The 21555-nt window shown below is 36.6% G+C and overlaps 1 protein-coding gene across 11 annotated transcripts in view; it reads left to right on the forward strand.

Annotated features, from left to right (window-relative positions):
• Positions 1-1526: 1526 nt before the first annotated feature.
• CEP126 (centrosomal protein 126) overlaps positions 1527-21555 on the forward strand; it is a 113128-nt gene continuing 93099 nt past the window's right edge. For 5 of the 11 annotated variants that reach the window (XR_012474358.1, XR_012474357.1, XM_074216545.1 and 2 more), the window contains exons 1-2: positions 1529-1865; positions 9460-9579. Coding sequence is in view for 9 of the 11 variants with exons in the window: in XM_074216545.1 (XP_074072646.1) it covers positions 1753-1865; positions 9460-9579 (233 nt within the window). In the remaining 2 variants the exon portion in view is untranslated. Of the gene's footprint in view, positions 1866-9459; positions 9580-21555 lie in introns of all 11 variants that reach the window. The other 6 variants (XM_074216544.1, XM_074216550.1, XM_074216548.1 and 3 more) reach the window with 2 other exon arrangements.

Consider the following 21555-nt stretch of genomic DNA (forward strand, 5'->3'; position numbering starts at 1 on the left):
TAGTCGTGTGGTCTTGGGCAAGCCACTTTGCCTTGAAAAATCTAAAAAAAAAAAAAAATGAGGCAATTTGTCTAAATGACCCTAAGGTCCTTTCACACTCTAACTCTATGATTCCTCTAATTAGGTTCCTAGGTTGGTTGTGACATTTAGCTTTTCCCTAGACGGTTAACCTGGTACATCTACTTTCTATCCCCTTGCCAGGATACCTACAGGAAGGCAGTGCATTTGTTTACTCTTAGTCTCAGTGGTTTCATCATTGAAGAAATTCCCTCCAGCAAGGCAGATCAGAACTTTCTGTCACTTATAATCTTATAAAGCTACCAGATCTCCCCAACTCAAACACCCTGCTTCTGGGAGTTTTATTATTATTTTTATCTTAATCTTGACAAGATTAGATGTGCCACTTTAAAAATGCCAGCCTCTCGGAATATTCCACTTAGTCACAGCATTTTGTTTTGGGTGCGGGGGAGGGGAGGAGATATTTTTTAATAATTTCAGCTGGAAATGTTCTTTGCTTCAACTCCGCAAGTCCCAAAGCCGACGAGGGGGACATTTGAATTGTGTGTTGGGGGGGGCAATCTTTTTTGGTCTGTTCGGTCCGAACGTTGCAGCAAGAAAAGCGGCCGAAGAGCAGAGAGAGGCGGAGATGCCCCGTGCCGGCTCCTCCCATTGTGATGCCCCGCTCGGAGCGGCCGAGCAGATGGCTCCAAATTCCATTGTGCCAACTAACCCTTGGGTCGACTTTCTCCCGGTCACGGTTTAAAGACGAAACCAAATAAAAAGGCCGGCGGTCTGAGAGGGTCCGAGGTCGGCCCGCTTGAAGGCCGTGCCCACTCTAAATGTGGGCTGGTGACAAGCTGCCGCCGGCGTCTGAAACCCGAACCAGGCCCCGGGTGCGGGCACACCTGGCGAGGGTGGCGCAGATGGCCCCAGCAGGGCGCGGCCCAACCCTGTTATAACCTTAAGAAGCTACCTGGAGGCGGGAGTCCCCGGGTTCAGATCCGGTCTCAGACACTGCATAATGAGCTAGCTGTGCGGCCTTGGGCGAGCCGCTTAGCCTCGAGGCCGTGCAAAAACTAAAAACAAAACAAAACAAAAAAAACAAACAAACAAAGGGGGGGGCGGCTAGGTGGCATAGTGGATAGAGCCCTGGCCCTGGAGTCAGGAGTCCCTGGGTTCAAATCTGGCCTGTGACACTTCATGATGACCTAGCTGTGTGGCTCCATTTGCCTCGCAGAAACCTAAATAAAAAAAAACAAAAAACAAGCAAAAACTAAAACCAAAAGGTGCCTGGGGCGCGGGGAGGCCGCCCTCCCCGGGGCAACGGTCGGGACGGGCGCCCGGGCCGGCCCGTCACAGAGGCGCCTCGGATTGGCCGGCGCCGCGCCCGCCCCGCCCCCCGGCGCCCCGCCCCCCCGCTCCCTAGTTTCCGTTGCGAAGGCCGCGGCGTCTGTGGGTTGCCAAGATGGCGGCGGCGGCGGGGTCGGCGGGGCCGCCGCTGCCGCTGCCGCTGCCGCCGCCGCCGGGCCGGGGGGCCGCCGCCTTCGCCGACAGCAGCAGCAGCAGCAGCAGCAGCGGAGCCGCCGCGCGGGAGCCGGGGCCGCGGCCCGCCCGGCCGCTCTCGTAACTCGAGGCCGCGGGGACCCGGGGCGGGGGAGGGGCGGGGCGGGGGGAGGGGCGGCGCGGCGCGGCGGGCATGAGGGAAGCGCCCGGGGGTCGGCGGAGAGCGCGGAGGAGGCTCGGAGCTGAGCGATGCTGACGGGCCGGCCTGGGGCCGGGAGCCCGCCCCGCGGGCCGGCCGCCGCCCCTGCCTCCCCGGGCCCGCCGTGGAGGAGCGGCCTGGGCCCGGCCAACACCTTCTACCAGTATCCTTGTGGAAAACCGCATCCGACCCCGCGCCCCGGGAGAGAGGCCCGGCCCCCGGGAGGGAGGCCCGGCCCGGCCCCCAAGCGGCCCCGGCCCCCGGGAGGGAGGCCCGGCCCGGCCCCCAAGCGGCCCCGGCCCCCGGGAGGGAGGCCCGGCCCGGCCCCCAAGCGGCCCCGGCCCCCGGGAGGGAGGCCCGGCCCCCGGGCGGCCCCGGCCCCGCGCCCCGGGAGGGAGGCCCGGCCCGGCCCCCGGGAGGGAGGCCCGGGCGCCGCTCCATGGCAGACCCCCCCCCCCCGCCCCGTTGTCTCCCCCAAGTACCCAGAAGGTTTGGGGGTAATTCTTGTGCATTTTAAAGTCCTTAGGCTTCAAAGGACTCCTCTTGGTGTTAGGGTTTTGGGTTTTTGTTTGTAATTTTTTAGTTTTTTTTTTCCCCTGCGTGTCTCAGAACGGATGGAATCTTGATTTTATTTCAGTTTGTCATCAAGCTCCTGTGGGAGAATTTGTATAGATAATTAAAACCTACGGGTCGTCAGCTTGACCTCTCCTTCCACCCCACTTTTTTTTTTAGTTTTTGCAAGGCAGACGGGGTTACGTGGCTTGCCCAAGGCCGCGCAGCTAGGGAATTAGGAAGTGTCGGAGGCCGGATTTGAACCCCTAACTCCAGGGCCGGTGCTCTCAAGCCGTCCCCCACCCCACTCTTTCAACCAAAAAATGATTAAAAAGCTCATTCTCTCATCCCATATCCGGAAACGGTTGCCTTCATTGACCAAGGGGAAGTTGCAGGTGATTTGGATAACCCACAAAATTAGGCAATTTACTTTAGACAAGTTGAGAATTTAGAGTTGGGAGGGAAAGATGAATTAAAATAATCATACACGGGTACTAACCATTTCATAATATGGTGTGCCTTTATGGTGTTGAGGCATGGCATGGCATGGAAACCTCAGGAAGAAGATGATGACATCAAGGAGGGGATGCCACAACAAGCACATGGACTGGATTGGAATGAGGGGATGTCTCACCTTCTCCTCTACAACCATCTCAGTCCTGTGACCAGATAGAATCAGGACAACTGGAGATGGCCTTGGATAAATGATATATTATTTATGATAAACTGAGGGGATGTCTCACTTTCTCCTCCACAACCATCTGGGTCCAGTGACCAGATAGAATCAGGACAGCTGGAGATGGCCCTGGGTAAATGATATCTTATTGATGATAAACTTTTGGAGTTCAAAGTCATAAGTGATAAAAGATGTTCTGTAAAACATGTTTACCAAGTTACCTCTATTTGTCCCAAACTTGTGCTTTTATGTGGTATTCCTGCTTGGGAAACTCCCTCCTAGGATACGCAACAACAATTCCTTGTTACTTAGAAAATTGTCTGAGACGTTATTAGAGTATGGTCATACAATAGTTTGTCAGAGGCCAGCCTTGAACCCATGTGTTTCTGACCCTAATGACATTATGCCTTATTCCATGCTTTTTCTCATTTGTTACATAGTTATTTAAACTTTGTCTTCACATATTTTTTGAAAATTATAAATTTAAAAAAAAAGAAAAAAATTATAAATTTAATAATACAAGATTCACCAGAATTAAATGTCACTCATTTATTTAAATTTGAACTGACTTAATTGTTTCAATTAAAATTTAATCTATAAAGATCATAGCCTTTTGTTGTTTCCCTGTAATTCTGAACATTGCTGTTTCCTTGCACTCAGAACTGCCATGTGACTACTCTTAATGTTCTATTGGCTTATCTGTGAACTGGAATATATGGGAGGAAAGCATAGTACAGTAGAAAAAACACAAGTATTTTTGTAGGGGGGTTCAGATCTTAAGATAAGACCTTTAATATGTCAGTTAATTAACCTGGACCCATTTCCTTAAATACAAAAAGGGAGTTGAACTAGATGGTCTTAATTTAATTTTACTTTTTTTTAAGCTAGGCAATTGGATTTAAGTAACTTGCTGAAGGTCTGCTCAACATCTTTGGTTTTATGACAGCTGTAGTTAGGGGATCATTTTTATGATGGCCATAGCTATACTTTTTTAAATGTTAAAGCTTATCAATAAAGCCTGCTAGACTTCCTGGATACAATAAATATCAGAATCTCTGAGAATGTGAAGGTACCTCTATTGTAAGTCATACCTGAGCAAGAATTCCCTCTACTGCAGAAGACCTCCAATGATGGATGTCTTCTGCCTGACAGTCTGGGGAGGGCTATGAACCCCTTATCACAAGAATGTTTTTTAGATGTACAAAACAAAATTATGATGAAATATTTATCAAAACTTTTTAAAAACCTACATTAGTAACCAGTGTCTTGTATTAAACTGACACTGAGTTCCGGTACCTAAATGGCCCTTTTTGTTCTTTCTAATCCAAGATCATTCTTTAAAAGTAATTGGAGGGGCAGCTAGGTGGCACAGTGGATAGAGCACTGGCCTTGGAGTCAGGAGTACCTGAGTTCAAATCCGACTTCAGACACTTAATAATTACCCAGCCGCGTGGCCTTGGGCAAGCCACTTAACCCCATTGCCTTGAAAAATATAAAAAAAAAAAGTAAATGGAAGCAAAATAAGAATTGAATAGTTCAACTTTCTCTGTTATAATCATCCCATCTTTGTCAGTACTTTTATAGTAGTTTCATAAAAGAATATTAAAGAGGCAAATTGGCAAAATGCATTCCTCGTTATTTGAAGCTATAGTGTTTTGTTACAGGAGCCCTAGCAACAAGAAATAATTATGAGACTCCCTCTAGAGGCCTTGACTTGGCAATGCAATTAGTTGTGCTGGTTTACTTTCCTTTATTTTCATTTGTAAACTCTCCAAGGGCAAACACCAGCCAATAAGGCTTTCCCTATACTATACTTTTATGTGATCCTTTGAAAGAACTGTTTCAGTATAAAGGAGTCCATTTAAGATTTAAGGTACCTATGTACCATAAATTTATAATTATTTCATGTGATATTTATATACTTACTATATTTCTAATTATAAATATTCTAAAAAAAGGAAAAGGAATTGGTTAATTTGATGATCATACAAACTTCTTTATCTAATACAGAATTGCCTCCTTTTCCTCTTTTATTCATGTAACTATGATGAAGCATAATGTCTGCAAGCATTCAATTTTTAAAAGATTGTTCAAATAATATTTATTCTCTCCCTAAATACCTTTCTGTCCACCTAAGACATTAAAATGAAAGAAAAATTGAAAAATGTTGTAAGAAATATGCATAGTTAATCAAAACAAATTACACGTTGACCGTTTAAAAATCTATCTCTGCATCTTGAGTCTATAATTGTTGTCAAGAGGCAAGATAGCATCATTCATCATTAGTCTTATAGCTTCATAGTTGGTCATGGCATTGATCAGAGTTTTTAAGTCTTAAAAAGTTATTTTTCTTTATTGTTACTACAATATAAGCTTGCTCTGCTGCAAGAATTTCAAGGTTTTTCTGAAACCATCTTCATCATTTCTGATGGTTCAGTGATCTATCACATTAAGAAAACAATTTATTCAGCCATTCCCCAAATTATGGGCACCATAAATTTCCATTTCATTGCCACTGCAAGAACTATTGTAAACATTTTTACACATATGTCCTTTTCCTCTTAATCTTTTTAGAATACAGGACTAGTAGCAGTATCATTGTATTAAAGGACATTCACAATTTAGTAACTTTTTAGTTATCCTGATTGGTTTCCAGAATACCTAGATCAATTATAGCTCTACCACTAGTGCATATATGTACCTACTCTTCCCTCCTAATATTTGTCATTTTTTAGTCAACTTTGCTGATCTGAGGAGTTGCCTTAGCTTGTATTTCTTTAATAGTCATTTGATATACTTTAGGTTTATTGATAGCCTAGAAGTTATCCCTTTGGAAACAGCCTGTTAATGTCCTTTGAACACATCAATTGCCCATAAATAAATGAGTCGGTTTTGTAAACTTTAATCAGTTCTATATTGATCTTAAAAATGATTTGTTTATCAGAAAAATGTTTTGCAAAGATTTATTTTCCAGTTAACTATTTCCCTTCTCTTAGTTATAAGCAACCTATGCCCCCTTTTAAAATTCTGTTTTCAACTAATAATAATAAAAATCCAACTTTTTTCCTTCCCACTTTCCTCTTCCCCAGTTGATAAGAAAGAAAAAAAAACTTTTAACAAATATGCATAGGTAGCTATATGGCACAGTGAATACTGTCTGGCATAGAGTCAGGATGCTCTGAGTTCAAATATGGCCTCAGACACATGCTAGCTCCCCCTTTTTCTTATTCCCCCTCCCTTGTCCCCTTTCTTACCTGTTTCCCTATAGAATAAAATGTATTTCTACAATCAATTGTATGCATTATTATTCTTCTCTTCTTTGATAAGTTGAGGTGAAAGGAAGAGTATTTGTATAGTCTTCATTTTGAAGTTTCTTTGAGGAGATTCTTTCTCTTTTCATTTTGTTCCATAGTTCTAAGATATCTAGGCAGTTTTGTGATTTCTGGAAATACTGTGCTTAAGCTCTTTTGTTGTTCTTAGTTTTCAAATAATCCAATTCTAAAAATTTTTTCTAGATCTCATTTTCTAGATTAGTTGTTTTTGCTAGGAATGTCTTCTGGTATTTTTGTGTATTTTTTGTCTTTGTTTTAATTTTTATCATTGTCTCATGATGGCATTAACTTCTATTGCCTCATTCTAATTTCAAGAAGTCTTTTGGTTAGTAAGGCTTAGTACCTCATTTTCCAAACTGTTCATTCTCTTTCCAATTCTTTCTTCCATAGTTCTCATTTCTTTTTATTTGTTTATCCTAGAACTCCGATTTGTTTTCCATTTGTTTTCCCTCAAGATCTCTCATTTATGAAAATCATTTTTAAATTTTTTTTAAAAAAATTTTATTACTTCCAAGAATTCTAGATGAACTTATGACCAAGATTTTTGGATATTTTAGTCATTCTTTTCTGGGTTTGTGTTTTGAATCTCCATTGCCTTGATTACTCTTTGTAATCAGATTGTTTTTTTTTTTTCTTTTCTATTTCTAACAGCTTTATTTCCTGTCTTTGCACTTGCAAAATTAAGTTCTGTGTACTTCTGGAGGAAATGGCTAAGCCATGTTTGGTCCTGTTTTGTTCAGTCTTTGGTCCTTTTGTTGTTTTCTCAGTGTTTTGAATCTTATATTACTGTAGGATCTTTGAAACAGCTTAGATTAGAAATCTGCAAGTTTTCAGTATGTTCAAAGTGGTCTGAGCAAAGTCTGAAATATGGCATTACTGATCTGAGCTCTGTAAGCTCCTGACCTTTGTTTGAGTCTGAGCACAACACCTGAGGGCTTGCTTCTCAATAGGAGACCAGTAGACAATTTCTGGATATAACTACTATAGCCACTTGGAAAGCTCTGTAGGTCCAGAGTGAAAGAACTGCAGTTTTCCCCTTTGATCTTCACATCCTGCCCTGATAATTCTTCTGGTGGCTTCAGTTGAACCTGACTGCAGAATCAGAGATCTTGTTAAACTCCTAGTACCAGAACCACAAAACTACTGCTTGTTTCTACACTTGCTATTTATTCTCTCAGTGTTCAACCCAGGGCTTATAAAGTTCTGTTTTAGTTGCTCATAATTATTAAGCAGGAGAGCTGTGACTCATTTATGATGCCCATAATGTACTAGAGTAATCTCTAGTACATCAGATATCAATCAATCAATAGACATTAAGTGCTTTTTATGTGTCAGTCATTGCCCTCAGTGCTGGAAATACCAATATAAAGGTGGGATAGTCTTAGCTCTTGCATAGTTTATATTTTGTTTAGGTCTACACTGTACGATATATATATGATAGGGAACACTAAACCAAAAGAATCAGGGAAGACCTCAAGCTGAGCCTTGAAGATATTTAGGGGTTTCAAGAGATATGGAACCTCTAAACTTGGTAAATGATATTCAAAATCAGTTTGAATTTTCCTAATCTGGTCTTGCCTATATAGTTTTTCAGAGCCATTACTCAAAACTTTTCAATCTTAGAAAATCCTGTCAACATTTGTGCTCTACTATTATGGCTGGAAATTGCATTGAATATTATGAATAGAGTGGTCAATTTGCTTCTCTATATTGTGGCTCTAGCTACTCTTCTAGCTCCAGTGCCAGTCTTATCTCCCTTCCAGAATACTCGGGTTCAAGAACTCTTATAACTTAGCTACATGGCTTCTTTCTTCTGGGCCATGTTTAAAGAATATATAACATTAACATACCTCCACCACTGCTTTTCCATTATTGGGTCTAGGCACTTGGAGTGCAGGATACTGGAATTCAGAATTACATTAATGCCCCTGCTGCCTACTTTTAGCTTAAGAGGTTCTGCCATTACCTCTCAAAGGTTGCCATTTCAAGGACTGAGTCAGAACAGTGTGATCAGTCCCTGGTGGTCAACATTTTGAGGGAAGAAATTAGGTTGGTGTTCAGATCTTATCCGGGAGGGAACAAAGTCCTTTTATGTGTTTCTGATATTTGAACTATGTGCTCAGTCTCTCTGTATCTTCATCTGCTTTACATGTAGCAGATATTTCAAAATACTTTTGAAATAGTAGAGGGCATTTGGGTGAAGATCAATAGAGAAATAGAAATGTGTTATTGTCACGGGAATATAAGACAGTTTACCTCAACAGAAGTAGTAGATAGACGGAAATCTAGGAATAGATCACAAACTTCTCTCAGGAAGTCATGATAGTACTCATGGAAGTCTTCAACTATCTAAATGTCTAATGGAATACACTCTTGGTCAGCAACAGAACTAACTAAAATTGAAAAATCTTGACTTGCTGTAATGATAATTTAGTTCTCTAATGCAGGGGTGGGGAACTTTTTTCTGCCAAGGGCTATTTGTATATACCATCATTCATGAGCCATATAAAATTGCTACTTTAAAAATTAGCCTGTTATATTTGGTCAAACATATAATTATTTCAGCTCTAAAAAGCTCCTAGATTTATTGAATTTCTAGTCCCACCTGTGATTGCCTTGACATCAGACCAAATGATCTCACACCAGATGTTCCCCATACCTGCTCTAAATGGTAGAGAATGCAACAAGGGAAGCAGTTTTTTAGGAACTGAATTTAACCAAGGAGGAACTGGTTACCTAAATAGAAATGATAAGAACTTTGGGTGGGGGGTGGGGGGAATGGACAGTTCATTAGAATTTTTGATAGAAAAAAAGAAGAGATTCTGATGTATATACTACAATTCAGGAAAGTAAACTTCAATGTGTTCAAAGAAATAATTAGTAAATTCATATGATCCAATATTTTATAGGTGAAATCCACCCAAGAGGGATAGCCTTTTGAGAGCCTATAAAGGAATGGCCACATTCCCCTTTGAAGTAATAATTTTGGAAATATAATTCATTTTCTAATGTCTTTTTTCCATGGTAAAATTTTACATTTATTGAATCCTGAAAACTTCATCCAAACTTACTATCTTTCCCCAATCTTGATTTGGCCCTCTTCAAACAGTGTACTTAAGAATTGTTTGTTGAATATGCCTTTATCTTTAAGTAAAGATTTAAATAAACTACTTTCCTTAATTTAATACTGTGACTAGAAATATGAAAATCCATCTGGAAAAAAATTTAGAAGAAGAACGTCAAAAATTACTACAGGAACAAAAACTATGTCGAAGTCGAGCACGTAAATATTGTATAGAATCAAACAAAAGAAGAAAGTAAGTAATTATATTCTGAGAAGTTTTAGTAGATGATTGAACTGCTTATTTTTTAATAAAAGGGAGGGGTGAATTTTTATTGACCTAAATAACAATATTGAATCTTTCAAATTGAGTTCTATCTTTAATTTTTTTCAGGAATTTATTTTGTTTTTATTTTTACTTTTCTTCACAACATAAGGAAGTGATAAATTGTCTTTCAAGTTGTCTAAATTGTGCCCCTGTATAATTTTACAATAATGCTTCCCTTCCTATTTTTATGAGAAATAATAGCTTATCATTTAATCTTTTATGTTTGGTTATGAGGCTTGATTCATATTATTCATTGCCTTTGTGTCACCCAACATTCAACTATTTGGAAAGCAAATGCATACTGTTAAAGGGGTCCCTGAAACTTCTCCTTCTGAGTTGTCATATTTTCCAGAAACCCTGGGCCCAGATACAAAAAGCCCAGAACATGTCAAAGATGAAGTTCCCTTCTCCCATCACTCTAATCTGACATAATTTGTTGTTTGTACCCCAAGATGGACTCTCTGGGTATTTTTGGAAGTCAAGCCAGGACCCAGTAAATCTGCCCTGGACTAGGAAACTTCTAATGGAGCTCGGGACCCTTGTAGATATATAGATATCTACTCATAGAGCATATTAATAACATCACTGTATATTTGTTGCAAATCTCTCTTGGAGAAAATAAAATTACCCTTTTTCTCCCTGCTATTTTATCTTTTCACATTAACCCTTCCTTTGTTCCATTAATTATACTTCTTTAATGTCTTTTTATTAGTACCTTTTCTCTTTGTTTTTGAAGGACACAGAAGATTGAGCATAGGTACTCAATATTGTTCTCTTCATAAATTTAATATTTTACTTCATAAATTAATGTTAATACTTTACTGTACATTTATATATCGACCCACATCATGTTGAAAGAGCACTGAATTTTGAAGTCTGCCACTTAACTTCCTCACAAATCATTTCCCCTCTTTGTATGTCAGTTTCCTCATTTGTAAAATGAGGGGATTAGACTAATTAAACCTCTAATGGCCTTTCTTACTCCAAATCTATGACTCTGTGATTTTCTGTTTGCCTGTTTTCAGATGATTCTATAAATTTTATACACATTAATAAAATCATGGCTATTATGTTAATTAATCATTTTTAGCTACAAAATCTGCTTTCTTCCTCATATTATCAAAGGCATTATGGGAGTCTTTCATGAATAATATTATGAATCTCTACAATGAAGAATCTCCTTATAAGTTTCTCAGGGGTGAATTTTTTTTCAAAGCTTTTTTTTTGTATTATAACTTCATAAAATTTTAGTTCAAGCCAGGTGATTCACATGATTCATAGCCCCTTCACTATATTTCTCAAATACCTCACTGTAACAGAGAGCTGTAGGTCTTAACATGTATCTATGGATATTTTTGTACAACTAGGTCACTTTTTTCCTTGATACATGTAGGTTGAAATACTCACAATGAACTCATTGAGTCAGAAAGTATGTTCGGTTTTGTTGCTTTCTCTCATTATGTCTTCCAAATTACATTCTATTAAGTTTGTATCAGCCCACAGGCCTACAATATAATAAAATACCCCTGAAGTACTGACAGGATTCAGTTTCATCATTTTTGCTGTCTGTCAATGTTGTGCATGTAAGGCATATAAGGCGATGTCTTCTGGTGGTCTTGATTTGCAATTCTCTCATTGCTAAGGAATTTGAACCTCTTTTCATGTGGTTTTTAACAACGAGCATTTTCTCCTTCCAACATTGTTGGTTCACAACCTTTGAAGTAAATTCTGGATGTTGGACTTTTAATATATTTGCTGCAAATATTTTCTTAATTTATTTTTGTATAAGTGAATCATTAAATTATCTCCAATAATTTGCTTTTGTGTGACTAAAAATTTCTGCTCTCCATAATTTTACTATTTAGCAGATGATGTGAGGCATTCATATTAACAATTTTGTGTCATAAAGCAGTTACATTTTTCCAATTTTTATTATGATGAATCCATTCTGCAGTTTTTTGAATATGGGTTCATCAAATACAAATCTCTTCACCAGATTCTATGAAGGCTACTCCTTAATATTCCATCCATCTGTTTCTCTCTGCTTTTATTTCCCCTTCTACCAACCGGAGTTTAAAAAAAAAACCAAGAATATTGAATTCTATTAAGTAGAGTTTTTGTATTTTGATTGACATGATATAGGGATGAAGAGAAGAAATCTGGACCTTTGACTTCATTGATGGAAATTTTTCATTATGAAAATTATTTACACCATTTTGGCTCAGCAATTTATCGTAATTTATTCTTGTTAGAGAACTGTCTGGGGCACTGAAAGTCTCAATGGCTTGCCCATGGTTACAGTCTGTGTGACAGAAACTGGACTTGAATCTAGGTCTTCTGATAGTAAGATCGATAGTAATAAGATAGTAAGATCAATCTTCTCTATTCTAAGCTAATTTACCTCTCTAATTTTATTTTTATTTTTTATAGGATTGCATTAACCTATAAATTAATTTGAAAAATTTTACAGTTTTATTATATTAATTTCATCCATCTACAAGTAGTGGATATCCCTCTTTGTCTGGTTCTTCCTTGATTTCTGTTAATAATTTTTTGAAGTTATCTTTACATAGATCTCTTCTATATTAAGGGATAATGAGAATATTGATATTTGTTTTGCTAATTTGGATATTTTATGTTTTTAAAAATATCCATTTCTTTTAGCACCTCAAATATATTATTATGGATGTGTGTTTAGTAATCTCTGAAGCTTTTTATATATTTGCTTTCTCACTCTTGAAGTTAGACTTGCTACTCATTAGTTTTATTATTCTTTTCAAAAAATTAGCTCTTAGTTTTATTTCACATAAACTGAACCAATCAATCAACAAGAATTTATTAAGCATCTACCTATGTGCCAAGGATATGCTGGGAGCTAGAAATACAAAGATAAAAATAAAACATCCTTATTCTCAAAGGGGGTTATATATGATTTCAGATATAACTGGAAGGAATTTCAAAGGCCACCTTAATCCATTTCCTTCATTTTACAGGTAAGGAAACTGGGACCTGGGAAAGTTAAAATAACTTTCCTTGAGTTTCTACAAGTAGTAAGCATCAGATAAGCAATTTAGCTTTTTTTCCTGACGTTGATATTTTGATTACATCTCTTTTTCTGATTTCTTTCTATTGTTTTCTCTCTTTTCTAAATTTAGGTACAGACTGAACTAAATCCCTCTCTCTAATTTATTGCTAAAATCATTCAGCATTATAAATTTATCTCTTGATATTTGAACTCTATCCCATAATTTTTGATATATAATTTTTATATTGTAAATTTCTTTTTTTACGTAAGTTTTTAAGATTATTTCTTTTAGGCATTATAATATATTAATAAATCATTTTTAGTTTCCATCTAATTCTATATATTATGTCATTATATACTGCTAACCTATAGTATGAACTTTAAATGTTATATATAAAATATCTGATTTTCTACATTTATCTATGTTACCAATCATTTTCTCAATCAAAAGATGGGGTTTGTAATATTGGTGTTATTATATTTAATATATTTTGGAAAAATGCATATTCTGATTTTTCTACTAAGCTCTCATTAACAGATTTATGATTAACTCATTCTTATGGCTTTTTTCTTGTTTATCTTTTTTTGTTTTCTCTGTCATTCATTCAGATAGGGAAGTTTTAAAGATCTATGACTTCTTAAATCTATCTCTTTTTATAGACTTGCAAGTTTTTTATTTATAAAATTTTTAAACATATATGACTCTTCCTCTATCCTTAAAAACCTTTCATTTGGGTTCTTAAGGTATCATACTATTTCTTTCCTACTTTTGATAGCCAGACACCTAGAAAAACCCTGTCTACTCTCATTGCCTCCATTAGCTCTTTTCATTTACTTCTCAGCCCTTTGCAATAATAATTGCAATGTTATCATTCAACTGAAACTACTTTCTCCAAAGTTAATAATGATCTCTTAATTGAAAATCTGATAATTTTCTTTTTTAATACTGTTGATCACTCTCTTCTTAGATATTCTCTCCTCTGGGTTTTCACGACATTGCTTTCCTGGTTCTTCCTTTGGAGTTGGTCTGAGTCTTTTTTTGTTGGATCATTATCCATGTCTTTTTCCCTGACTGTGAGTATATCCCAAAAATCAGTCTTTGGGCCTTTTTTTCTCTTATTTGGTGCAGTCTCTTGGTGCAGAAAACTTTTATAGGTTTACTATAACAGCTAATTATCCAACCCTTGACACTCTCCTGAATACTAATCCAACATCACCCACCATCCTTTGGACATTTCCACCTGTCCTGTAGGCCTCTCAAATTCAACTTGTTCAAAGCAGAGCTCCTTATCTTTACACTAAATTCACATTCTTCTTAATGCTCAAGTTTTCTGAAATTTCACCATCATTCCAGTCAAGTTCTCAACCTTGAAGTTATCCTCAATTTCTCTCTCCCCTCTCCCCACATATCTATTTAGTTGTTAAATTTTGTGGTTTCTATCCTTATATTTCTAATATCTATCTTTTATGTCCCTTCTTTTATGTCCCTCATATGATTACTACTCAGATTCAGACTTTTGTCATATTTTACCTCAGCTCCCTGCTACAGGGTGAATGTGCCCTAATATAGTTTCTGTGTTGCTGAGATGTTCCAAAATCACGTTTGACTATGACACATATTGTCTGTTTGACAATGAGCATGTTGCTGCCCCTCTAATTTCTCCAGGAAACTAAATTGACTGCTGTTTCTCACCCTTTAGGCTCTAATCCTATGCGATTTCCTTATGTCCCATCTCTGAGAATTCCTAATGTTCTTCAAGATTCAGCCCAGCTGATAGCCTAAAGCATTAGGGATCTCCCCAACCAATAGTGCCCTTTTCCCAAAATTACCTTCTTTTCATTTTCTATCCTGTATATCCTCCTGTTAAACTTAAATATGGATATGTTGTCTCCCTGAATAGAATGTATAGACCTCTTTGATTCATCAGATTCCATGGTATTTTTGTCTTTATATATATCCATATTTACCTTGATGCCTGCAGCATAGGGGGCACTTAATAAAATTCTTGTTAATTCATTCATTGGCCTGCTTTGATAGGGTTAGTTTCCTCACTGGTAACTCCTTATACAAGTAAAATTATAGTTTCAGTTAAAAAAATAGTTGATATATAAAAGATGCATATAGAATTTGGATTTTTTAAAATGAATTGATAATTATTCTCCTTTCCCCTAAGAAATTCTACCTTGTATTATACATGATTTTTTCATATCTCCCTTATTAAGATTATTTTCTCCTCATTTCCTAAGAATGATTTGCTAGACAAGTAGTAGATTTGTAATTAGTAATTTGTAGACAGTTTTTTAAATAAATGTATTTTTTCATTTAAAAAATTTTTTGAATTATGCCTTCTCTCCCTCCTACCCTTCCCTTGCCTATTGAGAAGGCAAGCAAATATGATATCATTAATTACTGATAAGTAAACTGAACATTATAAATTAGTGTGGATATGGCATTCCTGTATAATTAACTTGAGAAATAGCAAGTATATACTTAGAACATATCCTCCCATAATCACTATAATAGGATAAATGGAAAAAAACAGCAACAGCAGCAGAATTGAATAAGTATAACCAAGATTATCCCCTAAGAAGTGATTTTAAAAATGTCTTTAACTTCATGGAAGACTGTAGGTATAGAATATAACATACTATCAGACCCAGTTGATATATTGGCTATACATGTGTTGTCTTGCTAAACTACTTTTCCCCTTCTGTTTTTTTTATTTTTTTCTTAAATGATCACAGCGTCATAGATTTATTTCTGGAAGTGACCCTGGATTCCAATCCTTTTATTTTACAGATGATGAAATTGAAATATAAGGGAGATTAAGTGACTTACGAGTTACCCAGTGAATAAGCATCTGAGACAGTGTTCTGAGTGATGGTAATAGAAATATAATTCAAAAAAAAAAAAAAAAGACAGTTGCCTACCCTCACAGAGCTTATATTTTAATGGGGAAGACAATACATAAAAAGAAACTGAATAGCAGGACTGGGGAATAAGGTATGGTGGACATGATGAAGCTTGAAAAGTCAAGAGATGAGCAGATGAGGGGTGAAATGAAGATGCGCTCTTCCTAAAGATAAATCTTCTGGGAAAATCATTTTTCAAATATAGTACATTTCACATTGGTGTAATCTCTTCAAAAACCCCAGACACTGGTTTTTCTCTTCCCTTTTCAAACTTTGTTTTTTATATTCAGAAAATAGGCTGAATTATGTTTATATGTTTATTTTGAAGCTTTTAGGATCTAGATTTTTTCATCAAATTTTTACTTAAGTAGAATATGAATTTTTAAAAATTAAGCATATAATGCTTTAAATAATAAATTTAATGGTATGTTGATTTACTGAATGGATTTCATGTCTTGGAAAGTGTGTGTTTTACTTTTTGCAAGGCAATGGGGTTAAGTGGCTTGTCCAAGGCCACACAACTAGGTAATTATTCAGTGCCTGAGGCCAGATCTGAACTCAGGTACTCCTGACTCCAGGGCCAGTGCTCTATCTACTGCGCCACCTAGCTGCCCCTTCTGCAGTTATTTATATATAAATTATAAGTATTGTGAATTTTTAAAAATTTTAATTTACTCACTAATTTCCACTTATGTAAATATAAATACTAATTTAAAATGTCTTTAGAAAATTTCTGGGGGGGAATAATATAGATTTGATAGCATGTTTCTGAATTTCAAGTTATTAACTTTTTAAATGCCTACATTTGAAATTTGCTTTAAAAATTGAAAAATTGGTGGGATTTCATTGTGGCTTAAATATTTGGATGTGCCTCTTTCTCTGTCAGATTGTAAGTGAAGAGACTGTATTTTGTCTTACTCTTTTTTAATGTGTAACACAGGAATAGGTACTTAATAAATGTTTTCTAGATATGTCATAGCTTAAGTTTTACAGTTGACAAAGATTTTGAAAGGTGAGAGATGTAGGGAACTTAGAAATTCTGTGGAAAAGGTGAGAAAAGTACAGGCACATGCTGGTCAGGTGAGTTTCATAGCAAATAGATGCAACTACCCTGAATTGATTGTAATCAAGAACAACTGTAATATTATCTGACTCACTGACCTGCTTAGGAAGTGATCTGGTTGGGCAGAATTTTTTGTTTGCCTGATTGTGCCTGCCTTGGGATACTTCTAGGACCTGGTGAATTTGTCCACTCTCTACTTCCCACCTTATTACTGCTTGGTGGACTGACATTGCTCATTGTTTTTAAAGTTTACTGCTTTTTAAAGCGTTAATTCCTTTTTATTCTTTTATAATCAGTTTCATCCCTACAAAAAAAGGTGAGCTTTTTTAAAAACAGAATTCTGAGCAAGTATTTACTGTGGAAGACTGGGTTAAAAAGAGAAATGTGTTCCCAGGAGATATTTTTATTTTCCACATGTTCTATAGAACAAAGAGTTCACTCTCTGCTCATTGACTGGGGGGAAAAATTATTTCTGCATTAATAGAACTATGAACTAATTCCTTGATTTCGTAGCTTAATTCAATCCCCATGATAGCAGAAAGGATAGATGTGAACCCATGGGAATAATTACCCTGAACTTCAAGGAAAAAAAGCAGCAAACTTATATTGCTATCACTTCCTAAAGGCTACAGACAAATGAATAGAGAATAAAAAAAATGAAAGAATTGTGGGCAGGGGAAAATAGTATGAAGAAAGTTCTAAAGGTAGGACAGCAAGGAGAAGCCTGAATTTAATAGTAGGGTTCATGCTTGGCAGTAATGAGAAATAAGATAGGACTAGATGATGGGATAACTCTGAATGACAGACCAAACCTTATTCTTATTGAATCCAGCTTCAGAATGAACATTTTAAAAATGTAACATGATATGAAAATTTCTGACCAAAAAAAGTAGAGAAAATAATTTAATAAGAATTGGTGATTTGGAAGAGAAATTAAATTAGACTCTTTACCCTTAAGCTATCACTATCAGAAATAGCAATTAGCTATATCTTTTCAGGAGATTGTTAGAAGATTCATTGCCAAGAAATTACAACATGCATCTCTAAAGCCTAGTATTCAAAATGTTTTAAATAAAATATTAGGAACATTTTTTGTTATTATGTTGGGGAAACATTCATATGACTTAAGTGAAATGTTCTATTTTCATCTGGATATAATGATTTCAGTTACCTGTAGTTGTAGTTGAACTTTGAGTCCACTCAGATTTGATGAATTTTGAATGTTGGTTTCATATCCTTATTCAAATATACTTAAGCCCTAATTTGTAATTTAATACTTAAGCACATACAATTAAGGAAAAAATCTTTTATTTTCTTAAATTTGTTCTTTCTACTTTCAGTAATTGCAGCCTTCCTCTTGTTCTCTTTTATTGAGATCAAGAAAATTTCATGTCATGCATGTAATCTTAGTACTTTTAAATTTAAGGAAAAGGGAGCAATTAGGGATTCTCTGCTGATAAGGGATACCCTGAGTGAGAAGGATCCAACACATGCCAGATGAGTTGTGCCAGGATGCTACAGGCTGTGGGCACTTACTGGAGAACAGAGTACTTGGTCTTAGTTCCAAGCCAAAGGGAAGAGTTGAAGATTATAGCCACTGGAGAGTTCACAGAGATTAAGAGCACAGTGTGCTAAGGGGCCCTGACTATGGCTTGGAGGGAAATAGGAGTGCTGCAGAGTTTGGGCAGAGGACAAAGTTCAAAAAATAACTAAGACCGACCTGAAACCACAGGTACCATCCCCTACCTACTTCATCTCTATTCCAGGACTAAAGGTGAATATAACAAGAAAATGTTAAAAATAAAAAATTTAAATGAGTAGACAAAGGTGAAAGAACCCAACCATAAACAGTTAAACTAGGATTTGTCTTCAGAGAATACAGAAATAAAAAAAAGCTTCTCTCACCCCAAAAAGCCTCAAATGATTACCTGCCCCCAAAAAAAGAGTTCATAAAAGAACTAAAAAAAAACACTTTAAAAATCAAATAAGAGATTGAGGAAAAATTTTAAAAAAAACTAGAAAAGTTCCAGAATCTTAAGAAAATGACTCCTTGAAAATTAGAATTGGGCAAGATGAAGTCTTACAAATTAAGCAAGGTTATGAGACCAATAAATAGAACAAAATATAAAGAATGAAAAGAGAATGTGAAAGATCTCATAAGAAAAACAACTGATCTAGAGAACAGATCAAGAAAACATAATTGAACTACCTGAAAGTTATAATTAAAAAAAGAATTTTGATACAATAATACAAGAAATAATTAAAGAAAATTGTCTTGAAAGGTTATGCAAGAGGGAAAAGTACAAATAAAAAAAAATCACTCATCACCACCTGAAATGCAGGGTAAGGAGAAAGTATTAAGAGTACAAGAGGGCTGGCAGCTAGGTGACACAGTAGATAGAGCACCAGCCCTGGAGTCAGGAGTACCTGAGTTCAAATCCTCAGACACTTAATAATTACCTAGCTGTGGCCTTGGGCAAGCCACTTAACCCCATTGTCTTGCAAAAAACTTAAAAACAAAAGAAGTACAAGAAAAAAATTTTTAAATGGAGCCACAATTAGAATTTACTCAAAACCTAGCAACAATTACATTAAAAGATTACAAGTCTTGGAATAGTGTTTCTCAAAGAGCAAAAGAATTGGGGTTGCAGCTGAAAATATCATACCTAGCAAAGTTAAGTTTTCCTGAAAGGAAAAAATATTCAATGAATTGCTAGACTTTCAGGATTTTGTGGCTAAAAGATCTGAACTTAATAGAAAATTTGACATACAAGATCCAAGAGAAATATAAGGTAAACATCAAAAACTAAAAGGAATTCAAAGATAAATTCTTTATTATTTGTAAATGGAAAGTAAACCATCTGTCTAAGACTGGAATTAATTATTGGATAATTTGAAATAAAGATTGGGGTAAAGCTGAGAATGATATGATTCTAAGAAATGGTATAGGAAAAGATAAGTGAGGTACCAGAGGATGAACTGATTGATACAGAGGAATTAGGAAAAGAGGACAGATAGTTTTGGAAACCTATTCTCTTTGGGAATGGATTAAAGAGAGAACAATACATACATTTCTAGAAAGGCCTAAATTCAGAAAGAAATAAGAGATAAAGGAGATAGGGAGAGTATTGGAGTAGTTTGTTAAAGGGGGGATATAGAAGGATTTATTAACGGGAATGGAAAGTATAGAAGGGTCTACAAGGAGGGATTCTTTGGAGCATGTAGTTTAAAGAATAGGAGGGTAAGGTAGTGGATAGAATAAAGCAAAAGAGAAAAAGGGTTTGTTGCTTTCAAGAAATGTTATAAAAACAAGAGATACACGAAAACATAAAGATTAGGAATAGAATGTATTATGTAAAAAAACAGGAGTAGTAATCCTCAGATGGAGTCAAGATTTAGTCAAAAAAAACGGATATCAAACCATATATCAGCAATATATATATATATATATATATAGAGAGAGAGAGAGAGAGAGAGAGATAGATAGATAGATATATTAGATTTTTCAATGGCGTTAAGTGGCTTGTCCAAGGCCACATGGCTAGATAATTATTAAGTGTCTGAGGTTGGATTTGAACCCAGGTACTCCTGACTCCAGGGCTGGTGCTCTATCCACTGCATCACCTAGCCGCCCCTTTGTCCTTCCTTCTTGAAAATCATGACATTAGTGAGGTGATGACATGCAAGTGAATTAATTAGAATGAGAGGATGCTGTGCTAAATCATCAGTCTCACTTTCTCCTCCTGAGTCATTTGGATCCAGTGGCCAGACATGAATCGGGACTACTTGAGATGGCCCTGGATGTAAGCCAGTCAGGGTAAAGTGACTTGCAGCTATTTAAGTCACAACTATTAAGGGTCTAGTGTCTAAGGCTGAATTTGAACTCAAGTCCTCCTGATTTGGGGACTGGAGCTCTATCCACTGTCTTACTCAACTGCCCTTCACTCTATTTAGAATAACTAGATAGTATAAGGTCTTAATATTGCTGAGGTGGAGGAAATGATGAACTTACGGATTTGATGATAGTTGTCTTTTGTTCTTTAAGACCATGACTTCAGGGAGGTAATGCCATGACAGGCATATGAATTGCATTTGAATGGGGGGGGGGGGGCTGTGCTATGCTAAAGTCACCACCTTCACTTTCTCTTCTGGAGCCAGCAGCCAGATATGGATCAAGATGACTGAAGGTAGCCCTAGATGGCAGACAGTCAGGGTTAAGGATACATAGCTAGTGTTAAGTGTGTGAGACCAGATTTGAACTTGGGTCCTCCTGACTCAGGAGCTGATGCTCTGTCCATGTTAGAAAAATATGGAAAGACTTGGACTAATGAAGAAACATGCTATCCACCTTCAGAGAAACAAAGGATAATAAGCGTAGTACAATTTTACATATATGTGTGTGAATGCATATGTGGGCATATCTATGTGAACATAGATATCTGTGAATGTATACATGTGTATATAATGTACATATTTCTATATTTATGGGTATGTGTATGCATATGTGCATGTACACTTATTTGTAGCCTTCAGGGATGGGGGAGTTAAAGGGGAAAAACAAAAAGTGCATAACAGAACAAAAAAAAAGAAAGCAAAGATTGACAATTTTGAACATAGTATGTAGTATTTATTATATAGTCTTTCTTGAAGACTATGAAAATTTATTCTTTTAAATTTTAACTCCTTTTATGTTCTGCGCATATGACAATGTTTTCTTTTTGTATTTAAGTTTAAATTTTTTACAAATGTTAAAAAAATTAATTGGATGCAATAGATGATGCCTAAGATTCTTTCCAAGTCTAATTCTAGATAACTCTTAAAGAAGTACAAAGTTCCATCTGAACTCTAAGGAAGGAAAAATGCCTTCTAGTTGATATGAGGTTAATTTGAATAATCAGCATGT

The sequence above is a fragment of the Macrotis lagotis genome, chromosome 1 (assembly GCF_037893015.1).
Source record: "Macrotis lagotis isolate mMagLag1 chromosome 1, bilby.v1.9.chrom.fasta, whole genome shotgun sequence".
Taxonomy (NCBI): domain Eukaryota; kingdom Metazoa; phylum Chordata; class Mammalia; order Peramelemorphia; family Peramelidae; genus Macrotis; species Macrotis lagotis.